Consider the following 10,713-nt stretch of genomic DNA (forward strand, 5'->3'; position numbering starts at 1 on the left):
TTTATTTAATTTCTGAACGTTTTTGAATCAATGCATGTTTACATTTTGGCTCTCCGCAGATGAATAATTAAAACAAAATTTGCATATTTATTTTTTTGGCTAAATGGCTTTCTCCTAGTTTTGATCGAATGATTTTGAGAAAAAAGGGGCGGCGGAGGAGGCCTAGTTGCCCTCCGATTTTTTGGTTACTTAAAAAGGTAACTAGTACTTTTAATTTTACGAACGTTTTTATTAGTAAAAGATAAACGTAACTAACAAATTAGCTTACGTAACGAACTTCTGCATTCTCATGTTTTTATTACGTATATGAGGGGGTTACCCCCTCGTCAGTACCTCGCTCTTTACACTAAAGCTTAAATTTTGTCCCAATCAAGGAGGCACACTCGTGCCTCTATAAGGAGGCGACACACGACAATGTTAAGCGATCTTCGGTTCCAGTGGTCGCAGACGGATGGGGAGGGATGCATTTCGTAGCCCGAGCTCCAACTAAGAAACCTGCAAAATTTCATCCCCCTCCAACTTTTTCTTCATGGGGAAAATCTGGCCGAAAGTTTCGACCTGTCAACCCAAGCCCCCCTTTAACGTTGTCCGATCGGGCTGAAATTCACAAGTTAAGGTCCCCTAGGGCCCAGGAGCTTATCTGCGAAATTTCAGCTTGATCCGATAACTCCTTCCCTGTTTTCCAGAAACCACGCATAGCCACTTAAAATTCATTTACTTTTTTTTCTAGACGCCTACAGGTCACATCCGACATCGGATCTGGGTGTACGAAGACTCATTCGATGCGGAATTCTCCGAGTAAGTTCCCATGAAAGTTTCGTAGGAAAATCTTAACCCCCCGAAAGTTTCGACCCTCCAACCCCCCCCCCCCCCCACCCCTTTTAACGTTGTCCGATCGGGCTGAAATTCACAAGTTAAGGTCCCCTACGGCCCAGGAGCTTATCCGCGAAATTTCAGCTCGATCCGATAACTCCTTCCCTGTTTTCCAGAAACCACCCATTAGCTATTTAATTAACGGATTTCTCTCCATAAGAGCCCATGTTAATTTGAATTTTTAAAAGCTATTGAGAAGTTATATTTGCAAGTTATTAGCTCAGTTGGTAGAGCGTGAGACTTTTAATCCTCGGGTCAAGGGTTCAAGTCCCTTACGGGCGGTTTTTTTCACAACATCAAAAAAATTTTGATAACACCTGGACAGCTTATCATTTGAGAGATAACAGAATATTAGCTTCTTATGAGCAAAAGAAACATTTCGGTCATTCTATCTATTTTTTTTTTCTATTTTATACAATGATTTAAAAGCGGGGGGGGCGGCAGCCACCCAAGTTCCTCTCCTAATTTCTGTACGAGGAGTACAGGAATTATTAAATTACATCCACCATGGATTGTAGAAAAACGTACAGAAATAATATGAAAAAAACTTCGTTTTCTTAAAGAGTTAAAGAGGCTGCGTCCCAAAGTCGAACCTTAAAACGTACAGGAATTAGAAGAGGCAGTTGGGGGGCTGCCGCCCCCCAAACACCCAGCTTTTAAAGACTCTTTTGTACAGGTTTTTTGTTTTTTTTGCTAACCCCCCGCTCTTGGCTTCGGAAAGGCCCTCTTTTAATTAACAAAAAATTGAAATGAATGAATAATGGAATAACTTCGAAAAATGTTAAACACAAGAGGACAGGAGAACCATTGCGCCGAAACTAGTAATTAGTAACAATGAAGTCCCCCCCCCCAAAAAAAAAAAACCTGTACAAAAGAGTCTTTAAAAGCTGGGTGTTTGGGGGGCGGCAGCCCCCCAACTGCCTCTTCTAATTCCTGTACGTTTTAAGGTTCGACTTTTGGACGCAGCCTCTTTAACTCTTTAAGAAAACGAAGTTTTTTTCATATTATTTCTTAATAATGGCCACTGAATCACAAAAGCCGTAAAATAAACAGTTGAAATTACTAAAAATACTTTAGCGTAAGAGCAGGGTATTAGGAGGAGGTGAGCCCATCATATGCGTAATAATTTCTGTTCGTTTTAAGTTTTAATGCTTCTCCTTACTTTCAGTAGAAATTTTTTTTCATACAGTATTTATTTTTTCATTTTTTTAAAAAAATAAATGCTAGAAAATCCTGCGCTCCTTTCATGAAAATTTTCTTCCTCCATGAAAAATTACTCGAAGGAAAGTTCCCCCAACATATCTCCCTCTTCTCAACCCCCCCCCCCCCCCCCAACCCCCAACCTAAAAATCCCCCTGAAAACGTCTGTACACTTCAAAATAACCATTACTATATGTAAGCACTGGTAAAAGTTTGTAACTTGTAGCCTCTCCCACGGGGACTGTGGGAGAGTAAGTCATCCCAAAGACATACTTATAAGGTCTTTTGACAACGGTGAATAAAATGGCTACCTCAGAATTTTGATCCGGTGACTTTGGGAAAATAATTGGCGTGGGAAGGGGCCTAGGTGCCCTCCAATTTTTTTGGTTACTTAAAAAGGGCACTAGAACTTTTCATTTCCGTTAGAGTGAGCCCTCTTGCAAAATTCTAGGACCACTGGGTCAATACGATCACCCCTGGACAAAAACAAAACAAAAAAAACAAAAACAAACTAACAAAAACAAAGAAACACGCATCCGTGATCTGTATTCTGGCAAAAAATGCGAAATTCCACATTTTTATAGATAGGAGCTTGAAACTTCTACAATGAGGTTTTCTGATATGTTGAATCTGATGGTGTGATTTTCGTTAAGATTGTATAACTTTTAGGGGGTGTTTCCCCTATTTTCGAAAATGAGGCAAATTTTCTCAGGCTCGTAACTTTTGATGGGTAAAACTAATGTTGATGAAACTTATTTATTTAAATCAGCATTAAAATGCAATTCTTTTGATGTAACTATTGGTATCAAAATTCCATGTTTTAGAGTTTCGGTTACTATTGAGCCGGGTCACTCCTCACTACAGTTCATACCACGAACTGTTTGATTATGCTAATTTTATAGAATGCTATTCATTCATTGAAGTTACATATTTAAAAGATATAAAAAAGTGAAATTTACAGGTTATTTCAAAGCCACGAGTACACTAATACGGCGTTAATAACTTCCAGTTAGGAATAGTTTCCACTATGAGACTGGGTTGGCTTTCCAAGTCTAGTTAATTCTTGTTTTCTTAAGAGCACTGGTCTGACAGATATCCGCAAGTCAAGAATATCAGATATAAAGCTAATTCAAATTCGCTAACAAGGTCACCAGCAAATAGAGTTATATTTAAAATAGCCCTCCTTATAGAGAAATTTTCATCAAAAACTTAAATTGCTGAAAAATTTAATTTGCCAAAATTTTTTACGGGCGCTGACTTTCCCCCACCTAATGTATATTGGGGAACACCACGTGTACCGCACAGTTTCGCCACGCTTGACACAGTCCGCAAAACGCTTTGCAAAGTTCCCTTAACTTTTGGCACAGAGCCACTAGGCTTGGCATACGCAATCTTGCGTGCATGACATCTAATAGAAAGCGACACCTCAAAAAATTAAAAAATGTATGCATAGGCGCGTATATAAACAAAATCTTACCGTAATGAAACCCGGAATACTTTCATTGAACATTCAAGGGGTCCCTTAGATATCCCCTAGCTCTATCCCCTTGATATTCGCATATTTAAGAATTTTCAAATAATAACGGGAAAAAATCACTAACCAATTTGAGAGCTCAATTTTTCCGTAGCAGTTTCCGATATCTTTGTTGTAAACGTTGACAAAATAGAGTTGAAAATAGTTACGAACGGCGAAGTTTGTCTTCCAAACTCCCTAGACGTCTCTGCTTCAACTGAAATCGGCAAAAAAGGGGTTGTAGAGTCCATTGTTGAAGAATTCGCTGTAAGATCATCTAAAGACGCAGCTGAAGCGTTAGTTGTAAAAAGGGAAGAGTTTGACTCTTCTGATGATATTGAAACTGGAAATATTGCTGTTGTCGTAATATAAGTATTTGGCAACATCGTTTTTACAGATTTTGAAATAGGAGACAGTGTTGTTTCAAATATGATAGATGGTGTAGTTGTAGTTATTTTAACTGTATTAGAAACTTCATCACTAAAATCATTCAGCATTATCAGTTCTTCCGTAGACAAATTTGAGAAAGATCGTGTTTCACTAAATGTAGAATTTAGTTTTATGGCACTACTTAAAATATTGGCATTTGTTGTTACAGGGATTTTTATCTCCTGATCGGAATCTTTTGTCGGATTTATTTCTTCACTAGAAATGTTGACAGGCCCAAAATCAGTTTCGAATCTAAACTGAGGACTCTCAGAATTAAAATCAGTTTCACCAAGATCTTGGTCTTCACTAGGAACTGAATCAACAAAATAAGTTTTATTCTCGAGAACAATAGTTCCATTCTTGAAGTCAATTAAAGAAACATTAAATTCGCGAAAGTCCAAAGTTAGTCCGGGAGGAGATATTTCATAGTCAGACACTTCGTCTTTTTCTGTTGGCAGGTAGTCAGTACCTTCTTCGACGTCAAACGTAGTAAAAAATGGTTGATGACCATTAATAACCTGTGTATTGTAAATATTAAGCTGAAGCTCATCTTCAGAAGCACTTGAATCATAGTCAATATCAGAAGGTGGAATTTCAACTTTTTCCTCCACAAATGGAAAACGACCTTGATGACCGTTCACAGTCGGATCATTTTTAAAACTAACTTTAATTTCTGTTGCATTTTCTTCACTTTGTATGCTGTCATGTTCCTCCTCGTCGGTTACAGGGGAGATTTCACTAGCAGAAGGCATAACTTCTATTTCACCTTTGTCATTTAAAGTTGGTAAAAGTTTAACTTTTTTCACTAGTCCATCTTTGGAGTTAAATAGGTCTTTTGTAACGTCTTCATTTTGCTTGTTGTCTTCAAGCCTTACAGTCAGCTTTTCAGCCCCCTCAATGGCGTCCTCCATAAATTTTGATGCTATACCAGCATTTGATTCAGGGTCTTCAACCAATACTTCCGGCATTTTCGACCCAACTAAATCCACCTTTTCAGTCACACTTAGTCGTATGTCAAACAAATTTGGCCCAAGTATTAAGGGCATATCTTGAACAATATCAACACTTTTTGACACCGTTTCGCTCAACACGTCCTTACTTTGACCCCTTTCTCGGCTAACAGTGAGATTTTGGCTCTTTTCTGCAGGTTCTTCACTAAAAGAGCCAACTTTTGGCTCGGAGCTTGAGATGCTAGCTGGTACACTAACATTTTTTGGTTCTATGGGGCTACTTTTAATTGGAGCTAGGTGGAGCTTTGGAGTGGACCTGGGTAAGGGTCTTGCTGCAGTTGAAACTGCTTCACTGATTATATCAGACCGCACTGTTGGTAAATTTACCGTATTATGGTCAACTCTAATCTTATTTATATTAGATTGAAATACAGGTCTTCCATTTTCATTTACCCGTGCCGGTATGGATTGAACACTTATTGAAGGAAGCGGTCGTGACGGTGAAGACGGTGCTAACGTCTGTGAAGGCGTAACTGGCTGATTTATAAACACCGGAGTTGGCATTAAAGAGAATATTTCACTTGCACGAATTCGAGACGATGGTAAAACAACACTTTGCTCACGATTAAATAGTAGGGGATCTAGAGCGGTGACCGGCAGACGTCTGCCAGGTATTGTGTTCAATGTAACAACAGGATTAAATTGTTGCACTCTATTATCAAGGGTATTGATTCCAGTATCAAGTTGCGGTGCTAGAGGAATCCAATCTGTAGGTCCTGAAAGCTGCCTTGCTCGACTTTCAGTGTCGACTGATACCCTTTCTGATTGAGACCCAACAGATCTTGTTAGGCTTATTTGTGGCTGTGAAAACCCATTGTTACTTCCCTCAGCTCCGATGTCTTGTCTAACTCCTGAGTCTTGTACAAAACCAGGGTCTTGTCTACTGAGTCTTGGTCGTACATCTTTTAATGGTATCCATGGAGCTCGTACTGAATTTGACTCAATAAATGTAGGTTCAACTTGCCGTTTATCCCTTTCACCCCCATGAACTATCTGGATGTGGAGCACAAAGAAGATCGACCCTAAAAAAGGATAATTTCGATTGTTATTTTGGATTTTCTTTATAAACAACAACTACACTTGTTTAATGTGATTTCTTTTCCTTTTATAGTTGATATGGGCTTCTGGATGTAAAATCGAAATCTCCAGACTTTTATTATCTTTTTCATACTTTAGCTTCTGAGTTTTTGCAAACTTACTCTGTTATAGCATGAAAAAATATAAAACAGTAATTTTGCAAAATCACAATTGCAACTGATAATGCCTAACTATTATTTAGAGTTACAAAAAAATCACACTTCGGCTTAATGCTCTATTTACGATCAACAATGTCTATGTAAGTATCACCAGAAATAACTTACAAAGCAGTTTACATTGAATGAAATTGCAGTTGGCTCAGACACGCAAATTAATTACGATTTAATAACTTTATATCTTGTTCTGCTTTCAAAAGATTAAATCCCATTTTCAAAAATATTCCTATTTTATAATTTTTATGTAAGTTTTATTAATTGTAATTACCAAGGACAAAAAGAGAAACTTCAGAGAAATACCGAGATCAGTGTCCCACATTTCTGGTTTCAAAGTTGCTTTGATTGTATTGGTTGGTATTTGTGACATATTTTTGCAAACCAATCATATTGTTTCTTAAGTACTTATGTTCTATGTACGTTTTTGGTACGTTTGTGTACGATTTGTGTTGTTTTTATGTCTCTGGTGTGTTGTTTTTCTAGAATTCCAGGGTTTTAGTGTTTCAACGTAAGACAATGATCTTGCTATTATTGTTATTCCATTTTATCCATCTACAAAATTAAATAGCTGAAATTTGCTTTGTATTTTTCAAACAGAAAGAATGTGCTGTTGTTTTTCTAGGATGTTTTTCTAGGATGTTTTTCTAAGAATGTTGCTGTTGTTTTTCTGCTGTTGTTTTTCTAGAATGTGCTGTTTTGTTTTTCTAGAATTCCAGGGTTTTAGTGTTTCAACGTAAGACAATGATCTTGCTATTATTGTTATTCCATTTTATCCATCTACAAAATTAAATAGCTGAAATTTGCTTTGTATTTTTCAAACAGAAATAATGTGCTGTTGTTTTTCTAGGATGTTTTTCTAAGAATGTTGCTTTTGTTTTTCTGCTGTTTTGTTTTTCTAGAATTCCAGGGTTTTAGTGTTTCAACGTAAGACAATGATCTTGCTATTATTGTTATTCCATTTTATCCACCTACGAAATTAAATAGCTGAAATTTGCTTTGTATTTTTAAACAGAAAGAATGTGCTGAAAAACGACTAAAAAACGGCGAAAAACTGAAAATGTTCCTATTTTTAAGTAAGTTCAGATCATTCTCTAAGAAAAAGTGCTATTAATATCGTACCACTGCCTCGGTGGATGAATCTGAGACTAATAAATCCAATAATACAGCCATTTCTGGTCAAAATTTCGTCGGAAAATCGTATTCACTAAATGTTGAATTTAGTTTTATGGCACTGCTTAAAATATGAAAATTCGAACTGCTTAAAATATGAAAATTTCGTCGGAAAATCATATGTTTCAGAGCGAACATAAAACTTAAGTGTGTGCCACAAAGAGAAACTAAATGACCGGGCCATTTTGACTATTACTAATACTACTAACTACTCAATACAGGATTAGGCCAACACATTTAAGCATCCTCTTCAGTCCCTTTTTGATCATTGCTGCTATTTCAAATTTTGAGCCAATAAAAGGGACTCGAAACCTAATTGGCCCTTTTGTACAAAATTTTAAACCGTGAGTCGTAAATTAATATGGCCTTACCCTCCCCCTAATGTGCAAATATATAGCCGACATTATATAAGTCCAATGTGTTCTGTCGCCCGTAATTTGTCTTGGTGGCTATGAAACAGGTTTTCTAGATCTTTCATTCATCAATTTTCTCGACTGTGTTTGGTATACTACCGGAAATCGTAAGAGTTTTAAGCTTTGGAGGTAACCCCCCTCATTCACAAGGGCCCGCCCATACCAACACATAAACTTGAGATGTTGAAATGCTTAACAACATTCTTTACAGTGTCAAAAGTGAAAACTACCAACGAGAGATTTATAACAATGTTTTATCCAAATCTAACTAATTCGTTTGACTAAAAATTTTCAAAGGTGTTTTTTTAATTTTAATTGTTATAAATTTTCAAAAATTTTACATTTATTCACTAGTGGAAGGGCATATGGAAGGAACAGCATAGTGGAAGGGTAGACAACAGAAGATCAATAGTTCATTTAACCAAACGTCCTCGTAAAAGGTTTCATATTGAAGAGTTTAACATCAGAGTGTCAGTTTTATAATATCAACTGATACAGGAAGCACCAGATGTAATAATTTTATTATACAGCACTGGATAAATCTGTTTCCAAATGACGACAAAAAATATTTTTTTCAATTACATTCATTTATTATGAAATTATAACTTATTCACTTATATATTCAGTGCTATAGAAACTGTTTTTTACACACACTTATTTGTGTGTGTTTTCCCAATGATTTGTATCTTGGTAACTGTGTTATAAGTTCTAAAATGATCTGAACATGGAATTTCCAGAAGTAGCAAGGACAGTGAAAGTTACATCAAACATTTACAGTTTTTGAAGCTGAAACTTACACAACCATATAGTCTTAAAAAGTTTAATAAAAATCAATGGCACAATTTTAATCAACAAAACTTCACACGCAGTTTTTGGTTGTAGTGGGCCCGAAACGCAGCGCAGTAGCACTGCCTTTTGAGTTTTCGGACTGAAAAGTAAACAACTGATTTAAGAAGTTTTCAACCCCCTTTTTGTAGAGGAGGGCACTGATTTTTTTTTGGTAAAGCACTTTTCTCTTAGCCCAAGGACTTGAGTTTCAAACTGATCAGAAGCTAAAGGTTTTGAGCTGGACCCCTACCCTTCTTCCATAACAATGTGCTTCATCCCTTACACCCTGAGAACAATCTCTGAAAGTTTCGAGCCAATTACACGCCCAACATCAAACAGGCCACTATTTCCATTATAAAAAATAGTTTGTAATTTGCGTCATTTATGTCCCATGTCTCAGAGGCTGGGGAAGGATCATGATAATCCTGTAGAGATGTTTATTCAGCTTTTTGAATGTTTTGAACAAAAGTACTATATCACAAATCAGTTGTCTTTAGGGTTGTGGAAAACGGACATGTAGCCAAAAGAGGCATGGGAGGGGGAATGGTTTCCCTCCAATCTCGACTGAATCTTCAAAAGACCACTAGAATTGTTAATTTACAGTCGAATGATCTCCTCTGACAAAAAGTTTTTAATTGTTTTAAAAAGTAAAATTGTGGCAAAGAGTCAAACTTTAGCGTAAAGAGCGAGGGATTGCGGAGGGGACAACCCACTTCATATACGGAGTAATTTCTGTTCGTTTTAAGTTTTAATGTCGCTCCTTACTTTCAGTTAAAAAAACTAGTTTTTTTTATTTAATTTCTGAACGTTTTTTAATTAATGCATGTTTGATTTTGGCTCTCCGCACAAAAATTATTAAAATGAAATTTGCATATTAATTCTTTTTTTTTTTGCTAAATGGCTTTCTATTAGTTTTGATCAGACGATTTTGAGAAATAAGGGGTAAGGAAGGAGGCCTAGTTGCCCTCCAATTTTTCGGTTACTTAAAAAGGCAACTAGAACTTTCAATTTTTAACCAACGTTTTTATTAGTAAAAAATATAACGTAACTTGAGAATTATCTTACATAACAAACTTTTATATTATTATATTTTTATTATGAATATGAGGGGGTTTGTCCCCTCGGTAATACCTCACTCTTTACACTAAATACCTCGCTCTTTCTGCTAAAGTATTTTTAGAACCCTTCATAGCCGTTATAATCTCTGTTCGTTTAAGTTTTAATGCTACTCCTTACTTTCTACTGAAACAAACTGTTTCATGTTTATTTTTTCAGTGTTTTTTTTTTATAGTAATGCTAGAAAATCCTGCGCCCTTTTCATTCAATTTCTCTTCCCTCATGACATATTCCTCCAAGGAAAGATCCCCCCACTTAGCCCCGTCCCCTCAACCCCACCCCCAAAACCAAAAAAAATACCCCTGAAAACGTTTGTACACTTCCCAATAGCCATTACTGTAAGTAAACACTGGGCAAGGTTTGTAACTTGCAGTCCCTCCTCCAGGGACTATGAGGAAGTAAGTCATCCCCAAAGACTTAGTTATTATGGTTTTTGACTATGCGGAACAAAATGGCTATCTCAAAATTTTTAGCCGTTGATTTTGGGGAAAAATGAGCGTGGGAGGGGGCCTAGGTGCCCTCCAATTTGTTTGGTCACTTAAAAAGGGCACTAGAACTTTTCATTTCCGTTAGAATGAGCCCTCTTACGACATTCTAGGACCACTTGGTCGATATGATGACCCCTGGGGAAAAGAAAAACATAAATAATAAACACGCATCCGTGATCTGTCTTCTTGCAAAAAATACGAAATTCCACATTTTTGTAGATAGGAGCTTGAAATTTTTGCTCTAGGGTTCTCTGATACGCTGAATGCGATGGTATGATTTTCTTCAAGATTGTATAACTTTTAGGGTGTTTTCCCTTATTTGCAAAAATAAGGCAAATTTTCTCAGGCTTGTTACTTTTGATGACAAAGACTAAATTTGGTAAAACTTATACATTTAAAATAAGCATGAAAATCCGATTCTTT

At 36.6% G+C, this 10,713-nt stretch overlaps 2 protein-coding genes across 4 annotated transcripts in view; one reads left to right on the plus strand and one right to left on the minus strand.

Annotated features, from left to right (window-relative positions):
- The window catches only part of LOC136026532 (rap guanine nucleotide exchange factor 4-like), a 788,659-nt gene that overhangs the window by 389,768 nt on the left and 388,178 nt on the right, over window positions 1-10,713 (plus strand). The gene's annotated exons all lie outside the window — the stretch shown is intronic.
- The window catches only part of LOC136025614 (uncharacterized), a 45,749-nt gene that overhangs the window by 16,526 nt on the left and 18,510 nt on the right, over window positions 1-10,713 (minus strand). The window contains exon 2 of the mRNA XM_065701608.1: window positions 3,675-6,047. Coding sequence (XP_065557680.1) covers window positions 3,675-6,047 — 2,373 coding nt within the window. The remainder of the gene's footprint in view (window positions 1-3,674; window positions 6,048-10,713) is intronic.

Source organism: Artemia franciscana, chromosome 4, assembly GCF_032884065.1.
Source record: "Artemia franciscana chromosome 4, ASM3288406v1, whole genome shotgun sequence".
NCBI lineage: Eukaryota > Metazoa > Arthropoda > Branchiopoda > Anostraca > Artemiidae > Artemia > Artemia franciscana.